Source organism: Rhineura floridana, chromosome 10, assembly GCF_030035675.1.
Source record: "Rhineura floridana isolate rRhiFlo1 chromosome 10, rRhiFlo1.hap2, whole genome shotgun sequence".
Lineage (NCBI taxonomy): Eukaryota > Metazoa > Chordata > Lepidosauria > Squamata > Rhineuridae > Rhineura > Rhineura floridana.
In genome coordinates this window covers 59,032,088-59,055,606 of record NC_084489.1, presented here as the reverse complement: position 1 = coordinate 59,055,606, position 23,519 = coordinate 59,032,088, and the positions used below count along the sequence as shown (strand labels likewise).

General features: G+C 41.7%; 1 protein-coding gene across 1 annotated transcript in view; it reads right to left on the bottom strand.

Moving 5' to 3' along the window:
• LOC133364896 (macrophage mannose receptor 1-like) overlaps positions 1 to 21,818 on the bottom strand; it is an 81,806-nt gene extending 59,988 nt beyond the window's left edge. The window contains 4 exon segments of the mRNA XM_061585882.1: positions 9,598 to 9,771; positions 11,320 to 11,721; positions 21,596 to 21,668; positions 21,671 to 21,818. Coding sequence (XP_061441866.1) covers positions 9,598 to 9,771; positions 11,320 to 11,721; positions 21,596 to 21,668; positions 21,671 to 21,703 — 682 coding nt within the window. The 5' untranslated portion in view covers positions 21,704 to 21,818.
• Between the last annotated feature and the right edge of the window lie 1,701 nt (positions 21,819 to 23,519).

Genomic DNA, 23,519 nt, shown 5'->3' with positions numbered 1-23,519 from the left:
GTCAAGTGAAGTGAAGTTGGTGGCTACTAATGAGGGGGTCCTTTCAGGGCACCTTGGCTAAGGAACAGCCCTCCCAAACAGCAGGTGTAAGGAACCTTTGGCCCTCCTGATGTTGCTGAAATACAACTCCCATCAGCCACAGCAAGCATGGCTAATAGCTGGGCATGATGGGAGTTGTGGTTTGGCACCTCTTGCATGCAAAGTATGAGCTCTAACACTGGACCAGGTGTAGCCAATCTTTTTGGACCAGAGGGCTCATTTCAAATTTTGAGAGAGTGCTGTGGACACTAGACACAAAATGGCTGCTATAGGGGGTGTGGCATAACACACAATTAGAGAGTAGTCACAGTGAAGCTTTTCCCATAAATGCATTTCCATACTAGAAAAGGCTTGACCTGTTGACGTTTTGCCTGCCATACAACTGTTAAAGGCACAAGAAGCCTGTTTTTCCTCAATGCTAACACTAAACCAAAGCCTACACTGCCATCCTGTACCCACTTACGTGGAAGTAGGTCCCATTAAACACAAAGAGACTTACTTCTTTTTTTTTTTTTTCAATAATTTTTATTCAGATTTTCATAAAACATACAAGACAAAATCATAAAACATTCAAAGACAAAAAACAAAATCAAAAATAGTTAAACAAAAAGAAAAAAAGAAAAAAAAAAACAAAAATAAAAAATAAAGAGTAAAATATTGACTTCCCATTTGTCAAAGATCAAATCAGTTATAAGTCTATAATATATAACAATCCTGTCTCTTAAGTCATATTATAAAATCACTTTCCTCCAGTAGTTATCTTACTTAATCATCAAATCTCATAAACATTACTTTATTCTTTCCACAAAAAGTCAAAGAGAGGTTTCAATTCTTTAAGAAATATATCTATCAATTTTTTTTTCCAGATAAGCATATCGATTAATCCATCTCATTACTAATTATGATAATCTTATTGTCATAACCATAGTCAAAATAAACATTTCAATTAATCCATCACATCAGAATCTGTTAGGTTCAATAATTTCAGTAGCCATTGTTCTATTATCTCTATTAGTTCCATTTTCCATCTTCCATCTTCAGTAGTCTTGTTAAGTCCAGTAATTTCAATATCCAATCTTCCATTATCAGTATTCCATAATAATCTTGCTGTCAAAGCCATAGTCATATAGTAAGAGTCTGATGGGGATTACCTCTATCCCAAATATTTTCTTGCCATCCATTCTGAATAGGTTGCTGAAATACTGCTGTAAAATCATATCTCTGTTCTTTTTTTCAAAATACACTGGGTCATCTCTTAAAAGTTTTTCCATTGTCACATGGCTGCAGTTAATTCCATAGATTTTCTCTATATTGGGCTCCATCACATCATTCCAGTCCAGAAGATTATCCATGCCATTGATAACTTTATCTCTAGAATCTTCATTCATTTCTTCAGAGATAACATTGAGTTCCAAACAATAGATTTTATTTCTAAAGTCCATAGACTCCAAATCTTGTTCCTGTTCCACGTTGGTTCCAATCTCCGGGATCTCCTCTCTCACAGGGACCCCTATTCCAGTCTCCAGGGTCACCTCTCTCACAGGGACCCCTGTTCCAATCTCCGGGGTCTCCTCTCTCACAGGGACCCCTTCCAGGGTCACCTCTCTCACAGGGACCCTTATATCTTTAATCTCCTGCTTCATTTTACTCAATTCAATTTTCATTATCTCAATCTCATCCATTATTTTCTGAAACATAGTTATTTCCAGATTTTCAGCCACTTTCTTAATTGCCATTTTAAAAGAAAAATATAGGAAAACCACTTCTTATTTCAGCAACAATTGGGTTAATACTCCAAACTTGGTGACATCACAGTATAAACAGAGCAGACAGCCTTATCTCTCCAATAGTTAAGTAAACAAAATGCAGTTCCCAGGATCGAAACAATTAATGGCAATCGTCAAGAAACAGATTCGTCAAAATAAAATAGACCAAAAAGAGAGTAGTCTCAAAACAGTATAATATTTTTCAAAATAAAAATCTGGAATAGAAATCCCTCTTCTGTGTATATCTTTAGAATGCAAATCCAGGACAGCTTTTTGCAACAAAAACAGAGGTAAGCTATTAATTAGTGCGTAGCAGAGAGAAGTTATGGCTCCCCAGTGAGATGTCAAAAACTGATCAATCTGGCAAATCTCTTTTAAACAGCAACAATTTAAGTCAAGTAAAAGAAAAATATAGAAAGAAGGGTGCTTGCCTGTTAGTGCGTTCTCTCTTAGAAGATAAGGTGAACGTTCGCTTTATCAGATAGAGCTTGCTGTTAAAAATCCGTCCCACCTTCGTCGGCTGGACCTCGTCCCATAAATTAATGAGATCTGGTCGTCCCAACAAAAATAGGCTTTGAGGTTAATCTCTTCGTTTCTCCCTACCCGGGAGAAGTTTAATCAGTCAAAAAAAAAAGAAAAAACTGACTGATATATCTGAATAAGCTTCTTTTGAGGCAGGAGCCCGTCTCAAAAGCAGGCACAGGCTAAGTCACCCTTCCCGGAAGTCACAAAGAGACTTACTTCTGAGAAGACATATATACCGTTGTACTGTAAGTGAACTATACAGTGAATTGTTAATGAGTCCCTGGTTTTTGGTAACTGCAAAGCAAAAGACATGACTAAGCCTCTTTGCAATGTTTTCACATTTGCCTTTTGGGAGAAGGGGTATTCTTTAGCATTCATCCACCCTTATTGTGTAGTCATATTTGCATAAAATAAATTCTAAGCATTACCTGATCTCATGTGAACCCAGCACAGGAAAGATGCATCCTGGTTGCTAGGGGAAAAGGAAAATCTAACTATACAGATTCAAGAACTAAAACAAAAGAAAAAAGACTGAAACAGGAAAGTTGCACTAAAAGGGAGGGGGAAAACATAAAATGGCTCTACAGTATGTGTATACCTACACATCTGTGATGTGTTAATAGGCAGGCTTGGCAGTGAATGGTGTCTTAGGTTGCGATTCTCCAGTGATTCCAGGGAGGGGCAGTTTTAACTTTTGGCAAGTAGAAAGTATAGAAGGAAGGCACCAGAAGTGTCAAGCCTTCGTTGGGTTGCAGCAGGCATATAATAACTTCTGGCAGCAACTAGAGCCCATTGAGGCCAAGAGAGCTATGAAGGTGCCATAAAAATGGAAATGGATTGCCTTCAAGTCGATCCCGACTTATGGCTACCCAATGAATAGGGTTTTCATGGTAAGCGGTATTCAGAGGGGGCTTACCATTGCCTCCCTCTGAGGCTGAGAGGCAGTGACTGGCCCAAGGTCACCCAGTGAGCTTCATGGCTGTGTAGGGATTCAAACCCTGGTCAGCAACACCCCAAAAGGCGCTCTCTCTCTCCTGCTTTCCAGCCTGTTTTGTTTTCTACCTCAGAAATGTTACCACTGGCTGCCCCTCTGTGCCTTTTCTTCTCAGTGCATCAGAGAGGCAGAGCAGACATATGGGAGAAAGATGGCTCTTTCTCAGCCTCTCCTCTTGTGAAGCGAGCTGTTCCTCCTTCCTCTCATGACTATGGAAAAAGCCTAGTAATCTTGGTGAAGAATGTACAAATAGCACAGCTTCCTGCCTCTAGTGGAGTATAGAAAGGAGCCCTACCCCTTGTAGTAGGTTTTAAAATGGCTGTTGAAACAGTGTAATGACAATAAGAATGGGGAAGAAATGTTATTTTGTTTGCGTTTTCATGAGAAAATATAGTACTTCTTGAAGCAATACGGGAATAGAAACAAAGCTGCTTCCTTCAAAATTCATATTTCTCAGAATTTTGCAGTGCAGTTCTCCAACCAAACGATGGGCACAAAAATGCATATATTAAAGGAAAGTGTGGACAAAAATGCTTCTGTCAGTGAAAATAATGTACAAAAATGCATCATATTGGGGGAAAATTGCTTGCAAAAATGTGTATATTAGTCAAAACTACAAACAAAAATGTGTTTATTAGGATAAATTCACAGTAAAATGCTAATCATTTTTCATCATGATTTTGTTTTTTTAAAAAGCTGGAGAACTGAATTTAAGACTGGGAAAATGAGAGTTTCTCATTTTCCCAGTCTTAAATTCAGTTCTCCAGGTTTCTGCAGCATTTTGCAACTTTTTTAAAAAAATGAAATCAGATTTGTCTGTCCCTACATAAAAGGCTTGGGCCTCTGGGAAGACTAAACTGCTGGTTTTCTTTGTAAGAAGCTGGTGTCTCTGCTTTGATGTTAGAGAACACCTCCAAATCCCCAAAGCAACATTATAGAGAGAGAATGGCAACTCTGGCTCCCTATTCTATACCCTTTCCCTCAGGAGGCACAGCACAGGGTTAGAGTGTGACAGAAGACAATGGAAAGGAAGGGCAGCTCTGTGTTCCTTTTATCCTGAGCAGGCAATTTTCCTTTTTTCTCTCACGAGGCACAGGACTAGAGGGCAAAATGGGGCAAAATGGCAACTCTGAGGGATAGCCTTTGAAGGAAGAATGAGAGGGAGGTGATGCTCACCTTCCCTCCTGCTCTCAGTAAGCTACAGGCCAAGCTGTAGTTTTTCCAGGTACTCCACAATGCAGCTTTTTTAGCTTCCACCACCATGTGACTGGATGTGGTAGTAATGTGTGGTAGGAAATGTGGTAGTAATGGGTGATTTCAACTACCCAGACATAGACTGGCTGCATATGTGTTCCAGTCATGACAAAGAAGCAAAATTTCTAGATATTCTAAATGACTATTCCCTAGACCAGTTGGTCATGGAACCGACCAGAGGGACGGCAACCCTGGACTTAGTCCTCAGTGGGGACCGGGACCTGGTGCGAGATGTAAGTGTTGTTGAACCGATTGGGAGCAGTGACCATAGTGCTATTAAATTAAACATACATGTAACTGGCCAATTGCCAAGAAAATCCAACACGGTCACATTTGACTTCAAAAGAGGAAACTTCACAAAAATGAGGGGATTGGTAAAAAGAAAACTGAAAAACAAAGTCCAGAGGGTCACATCACTCGAAAATGCTTGGAAGTTATTTAAAAACACTATATTAGAAGCGCAACTGGAGTGCATACCGCAGATCAGAAAAGGTACCGCCAGGGCCAAGAAGATGCCAGCATGGTTAATGAGCAAAGTCAAGGAAGCTCTTAGAGGCAAAAAGTCTTCCTTCAGAAAATGGAAGTCTTGTCCGAATGAAGAAAATAAAAAAGAACACAAACTCTGGCAAAAGAAATGCAAGAAGACAATAAGGGATGCTAAAAAAGAATTTGAGGAGCACATTGCTAAGAACATAAAAACCAACAACAAAAAATTCTATAAATACATTCAAAGCAGAAGACCATCTAGGGAGGCGATTGGACCCTTGGATGATAAGGGAGTCAAAGGTGTCCTAAAGAACGATAAGGAGATTGCAGAGAAGCTAAATGAATTTTTTGCATCTGTCTTCACAGTGGAAGATATAGGGCAGATCCCTGAACCTGAACTAACATTTGCAGGAAGGGATTCTGAGCAACTGAGACAAATAGTGGTAACGAGAGAGGAAATTCTAAGCTTAATGGACAATATAAAAACTGACAAATCTCCGGGCCCGGATGGCATCCACCCGAGAGCTCAAAGAACTCAAAGGTGAAATTGCTGATCTGCTAACTATGCATGGCATTGAGAAAGTGGATAGAGAGGAGACTTCCCAGGAGGATCCCTACGCCTGTGCAGCCTCTGAGACGAGCTCCGTCTTGGATGAAACTTATCCAGTTTAAATTCAGTCAGAAGGCTCTTTTCTGACTGGGAATAATTTCTTCCGGTTAAAGAAGAAACGTGAGATTTCCCACATAGCTTTGTTTTGATTGTTGGAGTCTGGAATTCGTCAGAATTGTCTGTCTTCCAGCAGCTCAGACAGAGCAAGGATTTTTATGCTAGCTCAGCTGGATAAGTGACCCGTTTTTTTTTTATACGGATTAACAGGCAAACATCCTCCTGTCTACATTCATCATTTTCTTATCTATACAGCTAAAGAGATTTGTCAAAGTAACAGCAATTGAGATAACCTAGGTGAGGTAAGACTTTCCTTTTTTTATTCACGGAACTAAGGGGGAAGAAAATATAAATAGCTTTTTTTTTTTTTATTGCAAAAAGCTGACATGGAAAATAGCATTTTAAAGATTACAACGGACGAGAGATTTCTGATTGGAAGAGATAAGAAATCTTTTTGATTTACGGCTGGGACTATTTTTCCTGATCTACTTTTTTTTTGACGAATCTGCTCATTCTCTCTGCTACTAGCTATTTCGACGCTGTGAACTAAAGCCGTTCTTACACTTCCGGGCAGATAAGAGATAAGGGCTGTCTAGCGTGTGACGTTAGTTTGTTGGAAAGATTAACTCCTTTGTAACTGGTTAAAGAAATAAGCTGCTCTTTGTTTGGGACATTGAAAATTGAAGGAGTTTTGTTCCTTTGGCTTTAAGAATGACAATTAAGAAGATCATGGATGTACAAGAAGGGACTTTATCTCTAGACATGTTTCAGAAAATAATGAATGGGATTAACTCAATAAAACAAGAACTGAGAAATAATAGACAAGCGTGGAGAATTGAATTTCACGAAATGAGACAGGAGCTGAAAGAAACTCAGGATTCTATGAGAAAGGAGAGTAAAGATAGATCTGGAAAACAAAAAAAGGATGAAAGAGAAATTAAAGGCAAGGTTCAAACTATGGAGATTGCCTTAATTATGGACATGAAAAAAGATTTGGATTTCCTGGCTGTGATGGATCCTGGAGACAAATATTACAGTTTGGAATTCAGCGCTGTCCCTGAAGGAATTGAAGAGATTGGAGATAAAGATATTATCGGTTCAAAAAAATTCTTGGACTGGAAGGATTTGATGGAACTTGAAATGGAGAAAGTTAACAGAATTAATCCCTGTTTTGTGTCAATGGAAAAACCTTCAAGAGATGTACTAGTGTATCATGTGGAAAAGAGGAACAGAGATGCGGCTTTGCAACAATACTTCAGTGATACGTTTGGATTTGATGGCAAGAAAATATCTGTGATGGAGGAAATTCCTATCAGACTTTTATTATATGACTATGACAGCAAGATTTTTGGGTGCGTAAAGATGGAAGATGGAAGATGGACCCAATATGGATAATGACAGAAGAGCGATTTAAAATTACTGGACTTAGTAGATTTGATGAGTTGGATTAATTGGCATGTTTATTTAGAAAAAAAATTGATTGACATATATCTCAAGGATTGGAAATTTCTCTTTGACTTTTTGTGGAAGATTAAAATATGATGTTAATGAGATTTGAAACCAACTAAGATAACTGTTGGAGGAAGGTGATTTTATAATCTATTAAGATATAGGTTTGTTATATATTATAGATTTATAGCTGAACTATGACAAATCGGAAGTCAATATTCTTTCTTTTATATATATATATTTCTTTTTGTATTGTACTAGTTATTGATTTGTGTTGTTTTCTTTTTGTATTGTTTTGGTTTTGAAAATTGGAATAAAAATTAATTGAAAAAAAAAAAAGAGAAAGTGGATAGAGAAAAGTTCTTCTCCCTGTCCCATAATACTAGAACTCGTGGACATTCAAAGAAGCTGAATGTTGGAAGATTCAGGACAGACAAAAGGAAGTACTTCTTTACTCAGCGCATAGTTAAACTATGGAATTTGCTCCCACAAGATGCAGTAATGGCCACCAGCTTGGACGGCTTTAAAAGAAGATTAGACAAATTCATGGAGGACAGGGCTGTCAATGGCTACTAGCCGTGATGGCTGTGCTGTGCCACCCTAGTCAGAGGCAGCATGCTTCTGAAAACCAGTTGCCGGAAGCCTCAGGAGGGGAGAGTGTTCTTGCACTCGGGTCCTGCTTGCGGGCTTCCCCCAGGCACCTGGTTGGCCACTGTGAGAACAGGATGCTGGACTAGATGGGCTACTGGCCTGATCCAGCAGGCTCTTCTTATGTTCTTATGATGGGCCAAAGCAGAAACTGGATATTGAATGCTCTGGGTGACTAATGATTATCAGCAGCAGTGTGTGAGGGGAGGGCGGAGAAGCAGCGGCACCTTCTTGGTGGTGGTGATACTGTGTTTGCTGTGACAGGGTTGGGGTGACATTGGGGAGGTCTGGGCTGGCAATGGCGGCATCCTGAAGCACCTGCAGGATCCGGCTGCTGCCAACCCAGACTTCCTCCAACCTTGACAGTGCCTTCTCCCATCCCCTTCACGGCAAATGCAGCACTGCCATTGCCAGGAGGGTTCCACTACTGCTCCATCTCCCCCCATGCACTGCTTCTGGTGATTATTAAGCACAGCTACCACACCTGGCACGGTGCAGTCCAGTACAGATTGGGAAATGGTTCAAAGGGTTACAGTGGTGAATATCCCGAGGCATAAGCATGCAGCGCCACAGAGCTCACCAGCATAGGGGGAGTGAGGATAACCCTAGACCCTTTTAAGGCCAACTTTACTCAGAGCTCACCATCACAGGGGATGGTGATGCTTACTGGTTCCCTTCTCCCCCCCCCCCTTGGCATGGAAGAAAGGCTACCAATAGTTACTAGTCATGCTAGCTATACACTACCTCCAGCGTCACAGGCAGTATATCTTCAGACACCAGTTACTGTGGAGCATCAGTAGGAGAGGGTTATTGCCTGCTTGAGGGCTTACCGGGGGCATTTGGTTGGGCCATGGGATGCTGGACTAGATGGGCCTTTGATCTCTCATCCAGCAGTGCTTTTCTTATGTTCTTGTACCTTAAGGGTTTGCGGGCTGGGAGCAGTAAGGAACAGTACCCAGAACTACTCCAAGGCTCTCAGCCTGCATAGGGTCACCCAAAGATGACCATTGGCAAAGACACTTACGATTGACCCTGCCTTCATGGAAGACAACGCAGATGGCCACACAACAGGCTAGGGGTAAATTAATGGATATTGTAAGGCCACATTATAGTTCCTTTATATTCAATAAAGTTATGACATCAGTTTATTCCAATTCCATACATTCATGAGGGGTTGGGTAAGGTGAACGGGTGTTTACATATATTATGATCCACTATGACTGCAAGCTTGAATCCACAGACCAGTCAAATAAAACTTTTAACTGATTAATCAGTGGAGGCCAACTTTAATCAGTGAAGAAGACATGTTTTCGTTGGTGGAGCCGATGAGGGCACACACATTTATCTTTTGAGGCTGTTTTGATTCTGATATAAAAGGGAATGATAATATTAAAGGGAAAGTGGTGCCTTTTGTTTTACATCATTACATTCTTGCACTTTTCAGCAAAGGCACCTATATTAGCACATCGGTAATAAGCACATTTATATGTGTTTAACTGATTAACTGATAAATTAAAAGATCAATGGTTAATCACCCACAATGATTTCATGATATATAAAAAGCATATTCCTTCCCCCAAAGAATCCTGGGAACAGTTATTTGTTAACATGCTGGGAACTGTAGCCCTGTGAGGGATAAGTTACAGTTCCCAAGATTCTTTGGGGGAAGCCATGTGCTTTAAATGTGCGGTAAATATATGGTGTGTGTACACAGTCTTAGATAGCAACGTTTCATGATCCAAAGTTTTAAAAACAACTGCAGAACTTACATTTCAGTGGACAGAATCCATACTTCTTGTCTGTATCAAAGTTTCTCGTGGTTGAACACCAGAGCCAACCATCTGACCTGCCAACATCTGTACACTCAGCATACCAGTTGCCATCAAACTGGAAAGGGAATACGCAAGGTGCCCCGTTGTCATTGCCTTTCAAGGTAAACGTGTCTGGAAAGAAAAAGAACAAAGTTGTAACAGTAATAAAAAGCCCAGGAACCTCTCCTTAAATAGGCTTAACCTTGCATAGTTAGATCAGTAGCACAACAAGATGTTGCAATCAGTTTACACCCTGTCAAATCTTGGGTTTAATACAGATAGAAATCTTTAGGCATAAGTATTCTTCATGCTCCAGATCTTTAAAAGATGCACCTGAAATATATGTATAAAATCCTATTGTAAACAAACAAAACCTGTGATAATATCGTTTCTCCCATTGAGAGCTCAGGAAGCCCACTTTTTCACCTCACTGCCTAGGACTTATTCAGCTATTTCTTTCTGTGATTTTACCTGGGGGTGGGAAAATCATACTCCTTCCATCAACAATGATATTAATTTGAACATGGGTTTTTTCCTAATCTTGAAAGATCTGTCCTGTAGGATCAAGGAGATCCCATGTTTGAAGAGCATTTCCTTTCCAGTAAGGAAAGAAGGAAGGGGAAGGGGAAGGGGAAGGCATGAGTAAGAATCACTCCTCACCTCTTAGAAATTTGATCTAGCCTGAATTCCACAATGAATTTATATGTATCAGGCTCCCTGCTGCAGACATTCGGTGAGTGTGTGGCAGGAAGGGGGAGGGTTGAACAACTGAATACAGTTTGTATCTTCTTCCTATCTCACTGTTGTCATGGCTAATGACTGGTATGCCCTAGTTCACCTATTGTGGGGCTGATATCGAAATGTCTTAGTGGAGATGCTGCGTGAGCCCTTCCCCTCCATGGCACATCAACACAAACACAAAGGAAGCTGCCATATCCTGAGTTAGACCATTGGTCCATCTAGCTCAGTATTGTCTATGCTGACTGGCAGCATCTTGCCAGGGTTTTAGATGGGGAAATTTCCCAGTCCAGGTTGAACCTGGAAACTTCTGCATGCAAACCAGATGCTCTTTCACTGAACTGTGACCCTTCTTTAAGTGCAAACCTGGAACCACATGCAAATATCCAATTGAGCAGAGGTTTGCTTTGTTTTTTAAAAAAGATTTAATTAAATAACGAACATCTCCACAACTGGATATGTGCATGTGGGTTCTGTTTCACACTAGATGTTACCTATTGTTCATGCAATTGTATAGTGTTATTGACTCATGCAAGGGTAACCACTCTCCAGATGTTGTTGGACTACAACTCTCATCATCCCTGACCACTGGCCAACCACCAGCTGGGCTGACTGTGCCAATGGGAGTTGTAGTCCAGCAACATCTGGAGGTCATCACATCGGCTACTTCTGCTGTAACCACTTGTTGCTAATTCTGACACAAATGGTCTTACAGATTACCATTTCACTATATTTCTGAATTTGATATATGGGAAAATCCTGCTGGCCTATTGGGCAATACAGATAATTAAGTTACTCTAGGATGACAAACCTCAATGTGGGTAAGTTTGTTTATTTGCTTGATCTCTTAATTCTGTGCATTACATAGCAACATGACTAAAAAAGTGGAGACACCAAGTATATTAACTCAGGTGGTGGTTGTTTTTTAATGGCAACATTTACCTTCATAGCCCCAGGAGCACAAGCCATCTTGGGTTCCATAGACCTTCCACCGACTCCATTGGCCTGATCCCTTGTATAACATAATTCTTTTTTCATTTTTGTTGCCATAGTTGAAAAACAGATCTTCTCCTTGGATGGCAAAAAGTGTGTCATTTCTGCATTCCCATTTCTGGAGATCTTTTGTTGAGTCACATGGGTACAGAGAAACTGGTGTCCAGTCAATCTTTGAAGATACTCCAAGACATAACTTCAAAGAGACACTCATTAGTTGATGACTGGAAATCCATCTAAATTTTTGTGCCTCACTTTCGTGGTTGCAGGCACGAGTAGTGACATAATCTGAAGACTGTGCGTAAACACAAAGCTTGTGGTTTTCATTGTATATTAAAAATTTGCTGGTATCTATAAAAAAGGAAGGTGTATTAAAACTGGCAAGGAAAGTGATTAAGAATAACTAGTCACGTGCATCGCTGAATCAAGCAGGAGTCTTCAAGCCCCTGATCCACCTTTGCACATTAATACAAAGTGAACACAAAACGCTACTATTATGACTCACCTTGATCATTCTAACAGGTCTGTTGAAGAAGAAAAGGTTGCTGAACTTGACCCTATTAAAGTTTTACAGGGCTGGCCAACATATGTAAAATTAAACACAGAGTAACAGCTATTAACAGCTAATGGTCAGATATTAGTAGACTGCTAAACTGTAGAAAATGGTCAGTAATAATTACTGACCATTACTGGCTTCTTCTTCAACAGCACTTGTCATCTGAAAGAGGGCAAAAAACCAACAACAGCACATATGCATAACCTAAACAAATACACAAACTTATTTTCCATTATGTCACACATGTGGTGCATTTGTTTCATTTTCATTTTTTAAAGATTTTGCCTAAAACTTGAGAACCCAAAGCGTCAACTGTTTCTCTTTCCCTCTATATATCCTGGTGTGTTAAATATAACCTTTGTCTTACAGAATGGTTTCAATACTTTGAAATCACTATAGACTATCAAGTTCTTACCACTATGGAAAATTATGGATATTTAGTGGTCAGGCCCCAACTATCCAACAGGACCAGTATAAGTGGGTGAGTGATAGGCATTTGGGTTAAGCATAACATAAGAAAGTGCCTTATGCACCATAGGTCTATCTAGCTAAGTAACCTCTATTCTGACTGGTAGTATCTCTCCAGGAACTCAGGCAATGGTCCTCTTTCTGTGCCCTAACTGGAGATGGCAAGGAATGAAAAAATTCATGTTGGCTTATACTATATATATATGTCAGTCACATATATGGCTCCACAATAAATTGTACTTTGTTTTATCTTTATTTTTGAGACCCAATGGCTACTTCTTCTGCAGAAAGATAACTTGGAAATAAATGTTTTTCAGTTGCAGTGAAACAGCTGACCTAGACTTTATCTATAAACTGGTTTCCTCCTCTTGTCCTCCTTGGCTTCCAACCCATTAGGAAGCAGCATAAAGCTGATGAGTACTGGAGACACAAACTCTCGCCGTTTATCAGTCAGTTTTCCTTGTGGACAATACAAGGAAATGTACAATTATCACCAATGGAGATAAAGTCTTTTATTTTTTTGTTGTACCAACAATTACCCCAGGATTCTGTAAACTAATACGTGCAATGCTTGCACATTTTCCTAATTACTTTTAGGGGATGTCTAACACAAATATTTATAAAAAAAGAACTACTACTACTACTAGAAACATTGCTTACATTTTTTAAAAGAAATCCCCAGTTGCCTAAACTCATTTACAGAAACCCAGACACAATATCCAGCATGTTCCTTTGTTCTACTGGAAGAAAGCAAGAAATCATAACAGTTTTGATCATTTTCATAGCCAGCCTCCCTGTAAGAACCAGATAAGTTATCTGTTCAGCCATCTGCCATTAGGGCTACAATCTTTACTTTATTTTATTTAAGACATTTATATACTGTGTAAGGATTCATATTTCTAAGCAGTGTACATAAAAATGAGCCATACATAATACATAAACACATTTACTTGGGATTAACAGCGCAATTCTCATGTCTAATCAGAACCTAATGAATTCAGTAAGGCTTACTGCAGGTAAATGGGGTTAGAGTTGTAGCCAAGTCTTGCTGATGTGAACTGAATGAGATTCATTTCCATATAAACATACGTAAGAGCAGACTGCAGGTTACACTGTTCTCTCTCCAATCTCTCTCCCTCCTTTCTCGCTTCCAGATGACCTTTTTAATGAGCACTCAGGCAGTTTTGTTTATGGGGAGATTAGACAAACTTGCATCAAAGCAATTGATATCCCACATTTTCCAGTCTCTTTCCTTATCGCAAAAAAAGCTTGCTCTTTTAGTGAGGTGGGTTTGTTTCTCAAGTGCTCCAAATCACCTTTAATTGTGCAACCTGAATTCACAGGATTCATATGATTGAATCTCACTCAAAAATAATGACAATCTGAGAGCCCTCATTTCCACACACACACCTTTTTTGGTAAGGGAAAAAACCTTCAACATTACGACTATTATCAGGCAGATCATTCCAAACTCCACCAAGGGACCGCATCTGAAGCTCTGCCACCTTGTGCTGGCCGGGCTGGAAGGTGGGGAGGGCAGTTCTGTTTCTTTTCAATATGCCAGCTCCAGTTCCTCAGCACATTTATCATTTACATCTCCATATAAAGACACTTAGCTCTTGAGCTAATTTACTTTTAGGGTAAAAATGGGAAACTGCCCCAAATTTCTTCCTCATAAGAGATGCCAGGGTGGAACAGCATCTTCTTCATGTGCATCAACAGTCCCATTCTCCCTAACATTTACAGATGAAAATAGGGATATGCATGTATTCTTGTGCCAAAAATTAGTGCCTGGTCATCCTCCTGCCACCCAGTACTCTAGGGATGGGGAAGCTGTAGGCCTCCAGATGTTGTTGAACTCCAGCTGCCATCAGCCCCAACCAGCATGGCCAATGGTTAAAGGTGACGGGAGTTGTAATCAGTTGCACAAGAATGAGCAAAGAGCACTTTAAATGAACCAAGTAGAAAACAAGGAGGGAAAAGTCCAGTGCTCACTGGGACAACAGATCTTTATTGTAGGTCATCCTGTTTCTTCAGGAAGCTACAAACACGATATGGACAAGATAAGTATGTTGAAAAATAACATCCATTGCATTTATGCTGCAGTACACATACATGAGAAGTCCACAATCTGAAAACCACATGCTTAAAAATCTATTTGCACATTTGTATCTGAAATACATATCTGCGGTTATACGTTTATATTTTAAACAAATATTTGAAGTATTCTTGTACCAAGAGCACAGGAGTTTCCCCTCCTTTTTTTTCTGCTGGGAGCTATAACCCAACAATGTCTGGAGGGCTACAGGTTCCTTATCCCTGCTCTACTCTGCCTGCTGTAAGCCATATTCTAAGAGTGGGAGAACCTGTGGCCCTCCAGATGTCGTTGAATGACAACTCCCACAATCCCTGTCCATTGGCTATGCTGGCTGGGGCTGATGGGAGTTAGAGTCAAACAACATATAGAAGTCCGCAGCTTCCTCATCCCTGCCATATTCCTTTACTTTGCAGTAGTCTCTCCTGGTTTAAGTCCCTCCAGCAGCTCTGCCCCATCCCGCTCCACCTCCAGAACACCCCGTTTTCAAGCCTTCCACCGGCTTCTGCTGGGTCTCTGTCCGCCAGGCTGTCCATCCCCAGCAGACCCCCAGTGGTGCTGAGAGACTCCTGGCGGAGCCACATCTGATTTAAAAGCCAAGAAAGTAGTTTGTTCTTTATGTTAAGAATAGGCTACACAAACTAGGGAAGGGCATATCAGTCTATTTCAGATGAGTTAATTCATAAAGCCATTCCATGTCATAAGTGTATACATCTCTAAGGGCGCAATCCAACTCACCTTTCTGCCAGGCTGGGGTGAGTTGGATGCTGCGGATCTCCAGAGGTCCCAAGAGGCTCCCAGCTGCACTGGGTTCCACCAGCTTCTGGCAGCAGCAGCCCTCCACTGTGGCGGAGATGTGGCTACACCAGAAGCCTCCCAGACCACTGGGGGTCCGCTCGGGATGGTCAGCTTGGAAGACAGAAGCCCAGCAGAAGCTGGTGGAAGGCTTGAAAACGGGGTGTTCTGGAGGTGGAGCAGGACGGGGTGGAGCTGCTGGAGGGATTTAAATGAGATCCTGGTGTTCAGACCCCTCCCCCAGGTCCCAATCCCTCTTTGAACTTCGCTGGCCAAAAGGCTGGCAGAGTAAAAAAAAAAATTAAATCCCATTGTGGCCTATGGGGAGCTCTTACTCCCTGAGAGGACTATTGGCCAGAGCCAATGTTTTCCGGCTAGCTCGTGTGCGCAGTTCTCAACAGAGCCAGCATTCAGCCAGGCCAGTGGCTCCTGAGCAGGAGGAGAATCCGGTAGAGCTTTCTGCCGGCTCCCCCTCCACCAGCTGCCCAGCAGTTGGATTGCTCTGCCAATGCTTTAAAAATCAGTATTAAAACATGCATTTAGATATGTACTTCATGCATATTTAAATATGTATTTTAGGCATATTTTAATCTCAGTGTATGCATTTCTGAGCATGTTTCATCCTAAAAAAACCACCACATTTTAATGCATTTGGGCATTTTTATTTTTTGGCTGAGAGCTGTATCGCAAAACTTGGAGAAGTGAAGGATAATTATGTTCTGATCTTCACATTAGCCTGGGAGCTACTGATTAGGTCAATTTCACAGAAACTGAATACTTCAAACTTCTCTTTAAAAAACCCAAACCAGGATTGTTCTACAATCTATTATCAACCATTCAAAAGCCCTTTCAGTAGCATAGCTGGGACTCTGCTCTTGCACATTCTATCACATGTCTGCAACATGCCTCTGTATGTCTGCTTATATGTGGATAGGTGTCTCTTCCCCAGGACTGGAGACCCTGTCTTTTCATGGCTCCCCATCACAGGAATAGGTGCCTACAAGCATACAGTTTAATGTGCATAGACATATGGCAGACTTGTATCGGCGGTGGCAGCACATGTGTAGAATTAGGGTGGAGCCTGCCACAAGGAGGCCTCTGTCCTATGAATGTTAATTGAACCCATGGAACCCCAGCCACACTTCTGAAGTCATTTCAACAGTGACTACATTTTCTGAGTTCTATTTGCTGCTGTTATGACGACAGTGGCTGTGTGAAGACTGTCAGCAATCACAACATTGTAAAAAGTTGCATTTGAGTTCTGTGCATACCGTTAACCTTCGCACAACTCTCCCTGTGTGTGGCCCTACCAGTGGTGACAGCAGTTGTGAGGATAAACCCTGAGTTAAACAGCAGCAGGTTGAGATGCTCTTACTATTTATTTATTTATTTATTTATTTATTATCCCACCCCTCCTCCCAGAAGGAGCCCAGGGCGGCAAACAAAACACTAAAAACACTCTAAAACATCTTGAAAACAGACTTATTAAAATAAAACATCTTTAAAAATATATATTAAAACAAACAGTTTTAAAAACGTATTTTTTAAAAAGCTTCAAAAACATGTTAAAAAGGAATTCCAACACAGACGCTGACTGGAATAAGGTCTCTACTTAAAAGACTTGTTGAAAGAGGAAGGTTTTCAGTAGGCACCAAAAAGGTAACAGAGATGGCTCCTGTCTAATATTTAAGGGGAGGGAATTCCAAAGGGTTGGTGCCACTACACTAAAGTTTCATTTCCTATGTTGTGCGGAACAGACCACCTGATAAGATGGTATCTGCACAAGGCCCTCACCTGCAGAGTGCAGTGATCGATTGGGTATATAAGGGATAAGATGGACCAGAACCTTGAACTTGACCTGGTAGCTAATGGGTAGCCAGTGCAATTTTTTCAGCAGGTGACATGTTGGCGATAACCTGCCCCAGTGAGCAGTTGTGTCACCGCATTTTGCACCAGCTGCAGCTTCTGGACCAACCTCAAAGGCAGCCCCACATAGAGCACATTGCAGTAACCCAGCCTGGAGCACAGCTTGGAAGATTACTTTTAAAAAGTAATAAATTACAGTTACAATTACATAGCCCAAAAAGTAGTAATTACCGTTACAAATACAATTGCTCTGAAAGTAACTGATTACTTTCCTTTTCCTCAAAGTAATCACAACAATTACATTTCAGTTATTTTTGTAAAATAAACACCTACAAGGTGCTGGCCTTAGCTGCTGCACATCTAAGTAGCCTAAAACAACATTAAAAATAAACACATACATACCGAGGTAGTAGAATAATTCTTTTTATCAATAAGATAGCAATGGTGGTCTCTCCACTGGTAAGGGAGGTGGGGAGGGAGGCAGAGTCTATTTCTCAGATCTTTGCACATCAAACCAAGTGCCACCCCCCCACTCAGCCAGCAAGCATAATCTCTCTCACTTAACCACCTCCCGGACCCTGCCCTGCCACCAACTAAGGGACACCCACCCAAGCAAACATTTTCCCCTGAGATGCAAAAAAGTTAAAATACTGCAAATGTAGCACAGTAGACAGAGAGGGTGGTGGAGGCCACTTTGTGTGCCAAGTGCAAACTCAGTATTCACACACACACACACACACATTGTCATCTTTCATCTCCACAGTTCTTTATGTCCATTCTGCTGCTGCCTCCTTCTCCTCCTTTATCCATGTTCTTGCCCTCTGGCTCCTTTTTCCCTCCACTCCATTCTTCACCACCAACACCCATTTTTTTAAACAATCGTTTTCTCCACTCCACCCCATCTCACTCTCCATCTCCTCCCTCATCACCTCCTACCCACCCACAGAACATGAGGGAAGAGTGACGCTGCACAGAAGCCCAGTTTGAGGCACATGATTTTCATCCACAAATCAGAGGAACAGAAGACTTGCCCTGCTTCCCCCCCCAGTAATGCCCAAAAGTAATGCTGGAAACATTACAATTACTCCACAAAAGTAATGAAATTACTCCTAGTTCTATTACAGTCAAAATGTAAAGGGATTACCCACTAGTTCCTCAAAAAAGTAATGAATTACAAGTAATTCATTACAAGTAAGCTCTGGCCTGAAGGTTACCAGTACATGGACAACAGTGGTCAGGCTATCCCGGTCCAGAAATGGCCATCTTACCAGCCAAAGCTGGTAAAAGGCACTCCTAGCCATTGAGGTCACCTGGGCCTCTAGTGACAAAGATGGATCCAGGCGCAACCCCAGACTACGGACCTTCTCTTTCAGAGGGAGTATGACCCCATCCAAAACAGGCAACTAACCAATTATCTGAACTTAGGAACCATCAACCCAACGTGCCACTGTCTTGCTAGGATTCAGAGTCAGTTTATTGGCCCTCATCCAGCCACCACTGAATCCAGCTACTGGTCCAGGCCTTGCATGGCCTCTCCCTATTTAGATGTTACAGAAAAATACAGCTGGGTATCATCAGTGTACTCCTGATTCCTCACCCCAAATCTCCTGATGACCGCTCCCATGGGCTTCATATAGATGTTAAACAGCATCGGGGACAAGATGGCACTAAGGCACCCCACAGCACAACTGCCAGGGGGCTGAAAGACAATCACCCAATGCTTTCTCTAAAAACGACCCTGGAGGTAGCATTGGAACCACTATAAGACAGTGCTGCCAATACCCATCTCACCAAGTTGGCTAGCATGCATTCCACAAACAGGTGTAGAAACAGGTATAGGCAGTTCTATCATTTCCTCAGACAGAGGTTTCACACCCCACTCTCATCTCCCAACCATCTAAAACTGAGGGAAAGATGAATGAAGATGAGAAGAAAAATGATGGCATCCATAACTCCAGGCAGAAATGAGCAGCAGCGTTCCAAGCAGGAACAGGGAACCTGTAGCCCTTCAGATGCAGTTAAACTGCAACTCCCATAATCCCTGTTCTATGGCCATGGTGGCTGGGACTGACGGGAGTTGGAATCCAACAATACCCGGAGGGCCACAGGTTCCCCAACCCTGGTTTAAATGATAGAGAACAGCAAACTACCAATTTCAGCATTCCTTGTTACAAAGCAGCTACTAAGATGCAGCAGCAGGAATTGGCCATAAAGTTCTGAAAATCCTAAAAAGTTAAGCCCTGTTTACACATTTACTTGCAAGAAGGGTAGTACAGAAGCAGTAGAGCCACAATTCAGACCCTACCCCTGATGTGGCATCCCTGTTGCTGCACCCCCCCTGACTTGCCACACTGAGTATGGAGCTCCAAAGAGGGAATCGTTGATGCAAGGAACTGCTCATATGTAGGCCCTCCATGCAAACAGAACATGTGCTTGTGCAGGTTCCCACTCACATAGAGTCATTTGTACAAGCAGCTGCTCCTGAAGAGGGTTCCTTTTTGCAGACATCCATGCTCAACATGAAAGGTTGGTGTCAGGGCCAGAAGCACAGCTCCACTTGTGGTGCTATACATCAGTGCTCTACACCATGCAATTAAAATGTGGGAATCAGGGGTGCAGTCATCCTGGGTCTTGGGGGATCTTTGATCTCTTACTTTTTTGGGAGCACTGTCTCAGCAGGGTCCCTATGTCTCCAGCATCCTATGAGCCAATCAGCATGAAAGGGGAGGGTGTTAGCCACTGAGAAGAATCTTCTAACATACTTCCTTGACCTTTCCTGCTGCTTGGAGCCAGAGTGAAAGGAGGTGAGTCAGCCACTGAGAAGACTCTTTTCAGTAGCAAGCCCTCTCCACTTTCATGCTGCTTTGCTCCTAGGGACGTCTGTTGTTGTAGGAGGAGGCATTAACAAGTATCTTATTCTTAACCCAGCAGCAAAAAAGAGGGAGGGCGTGGTTATGACTAACATGAAGGGACTCAGCAGTTTTGAATTTGCCACTATACTGAATTTGGCACTGATTTGTGGGAATCAGCCAAGACTTTTGTGATTAGGGGTGGGGGAGCAATTAAATTCAGTATGCGTGTAAGGATGAACCTACCTAATTCATTCATAGTTCCTGAAACTGAAACACAGCCGTCCTCTAAAATTCACACTTCTTGAAATTTTGTGATGTAATTGTACAGTGTTTATAAAAAAATTATATAGTGTAGGAAACTGCATAAAAATGAATATATTAGTAGTAGTAACACACAAAATGGTTTATTTTAGGGAAAATTGCTTGCCAAAATGTCTCAAAATTGCATAAAAATGTGATTAGGATAAAATCACATTAAAATGCTGACGAATTCTCATGAGGAACTTGCAAATGGCTGCAGAAATGTGGAGAACTGAATTTAAGATTGGGAAAATGAGACACTGAGAGAACCAAAACTGACAGATTTGTCCATCCCTGCATGAAAGGCTTGAGCCTCTGGATGGTTTTCCATCTGCTGAATAACCTGCTGGTTTTCTTCATAAGAAGCGGGTGTCTCTGCTCTGGTGCTAGAGAGCACCGCTGAATCCCAGCAGTGGGAGTCATGGGAGGGAATGGCAGCTCCATCCCCCTGTTCAACCTATACCCTTTCCCTCTTGAGGCACAGCACAGAGTGGGATGGAAGGCCATGGAAAGAAAGGGCAGCTCTGCGTTCCCGCTATCCTGAACAGGCAACTTCCCTTTTTTCTTTTATTTTTCTTAAAAAATCACAGATTGCTGCAGAACTGTGGAGAACTGAGCTTCAGACTGGAAAAACGAAAAACTGAGAGAACCAAAACTGACAGATATGTCCATTCCTGACTGTGATGTACTCAGCAGCTAATCACATATGACATTAACTATTCTTGCCTTCAAAACTAGAAAAAGACCAATGAGACAGAATTACAGATATTCTTCTGTCCCTGGATGCCTAAGAGTACATGTTCAGTCCTAATTAGATAATACCAAGACCGACCTAATTTCATTTTCTGCCATGCATCTGAATTTTATGCAACATGGACAGCGCTTCAAGGTATTCTGCACTTACGACAAGAACCCTGGCTATTTCCAATTTGCACATGTTAATTTAGGTATAAAAGCATGCATATGAACACTGACAGAGTTAGACCGCAATCCTAATCCCAACTGACACAGAAGTAAAACCCACTGAATTCAATGGGACACACTTCTGAGGAGTCATGCTTCAGATTGGGCTGCTAAACATAATCTGAAAGGCCAAACCACCAAGCAACAAAAAACCTGCTGGACTGTTTAAACAGACAAGAGAGTTCTCATCCCATCTGGAAACATCCAGCATACCCTTCCAATTACTACACTAAATATCTATTTGAAAGCTTGATTGCTCCTAAACAGAAATCAGAGTTGCAATGTAAAGGTGATATCCCCATTCTTGGCAAAGATCCAACAGGGACTTACCTACTAGTGAAAAAGCGCCATGCTGAAACGAAAGGAAAACCAGGAGGAAACAAAGAGGCATTTTGAGTGAGTCTTGTTACTGTCTTCCCTTCCACCAGAATATGCCATGCGTTGGGTTCCTTTTGTAACAGACCTTGTTGCAGCAAGCAAGGAGGAAAGCCTTGTTCATTTCTGAGAACAAATAGTACAGGGAGTATATTCTGGTTGTGTAATGATAAGGAAATGCCCTGCCACATGGGGCATTGTGAAATAACAGGAATTCATAGTTCAAGCTTTGCTTCCTAAGCTAATTTCACTGCTGAAAAGGAAGGAAGAGCTTCCACAGAACTGCAGGTGATAAAGGGATGACTGCTCAGCATTTTTTTCCCCCTGGAAATACCTCCTTTGAATGTGGAAAACAGAACAGCCATTCAATTGCTTCCAAGAAGATTCTTCTGCTCTTCTGTTAGTGTTTTTACTTGGTTTTTTTTTGGGGGGGGGGGGCTCTTTTGCCTATATTTGTTAACATGCATTTATTTATTTTTACATTTCTATCCCAACCTTCCTCCCAAAGGAGCCCAGGGCGGCAAACCTCAAAAGGTGAAAATAATACAATTTAAAATAAAAAAGTGTTTAAAACAATTAAAAACATTTAGAACCTTTAAAAAAGCAACATTTAATGTCCTTCAGAATAAATAATTCTAAAAATCAAACAACAGCACCTTGGCAAGACTACTCATAGCAGCAAATAAAATACAAACTAGGACAGCGGGCCGGCCCTACTGTTAGGCATAGAGAGGCAACAGATGCTGAGAGCAGGGACTAGATAGAGCCATGTGTGCCACAGGACCTGCCCTTTGCCCCCCAAGCTAGCCTGCTCTCCTCAGGTGCAGTGAAGGATGCTGTCCTGTCACAAAGTTATATTCAACTGCCAACTGTAGCAGAATTTGAAATGGGGGGAGGCCCCATCTTTTCCTTTGTCTTAGGCAGCAAAATGTCTTGGGCCAAGACCTACAAAGTCAGCTGGAGATAGGGTTTCCAGGTCTCCAGGTTTTGCCTGGAGTCTCTAGATTTTTGGGGTCCTATCCGGGTCTCTGGGTGTCACCCCAAAATCCAGACTCTCAGCTTTCATTTTTTTAAAAAATTAAGTTTCTAGGTGGCCTGGTTCACAAGATATACAACAAAATGTCAGCCGCTCCCACATCCCCCACAACTTCTGTTAAATGAGCTCGTAGCTGGCTGCTCTAACCCCACCCTTTCAGGTTTGTAGCCAGTAAGTGAAGTCAGGTTTGTGATTGACAAGGGATTTGTTGACTTCCAGGCAGTACCTACACCCCATTGCAAGGCCAGAAAACTGTTTTTCCCCATTTATCTGAAAATCTCATAAATTGAGTAAGCTTTTAGCAGTAGCAAAAGTCTTTCTCTCTCTTGCGTGCAGGAGTCAAACAAGTTAAAAATTTTCTGGGCTGTTGAAGAGGGCTAGGGTTGCCAGGTTCAGGGCCTGAGATTGATCCTGTATCTTTAGGAGAAGAGAAAGTCAGCCAAGTGCAGGTGTTCTTGCAACACTGTAATGGGAAAAACCACAAGGTGAAATTCTCCCTTCCCCCTGCGCAACTGTTAAAGATATAGAAGACCTCTTGGAGGCCAGCCTCCGTTACAGCCATAGAAGCAACAGCAGCATATGCAAGATAATTAACTCCCAGTAGTGATGAGCAAGAATTTATAATTATTATTTTAATTAAAACAAGAGGCTTATGAGTACTTTGAAGAGGACCAGGACTGGGTCTTTCATGATGCCCGGGGGGGGGGGGGAGCAGGAGACTAGTCAATAAGACATCCTGGCATTGGTAATCTAATTAGCAAGGTATGTGTGGGGTTGTTGCACTTTCAGGCCCAGTTTCATTTTGAGTATGGAGGTGGAACCTGTGCAGATGTGGTTGATCAA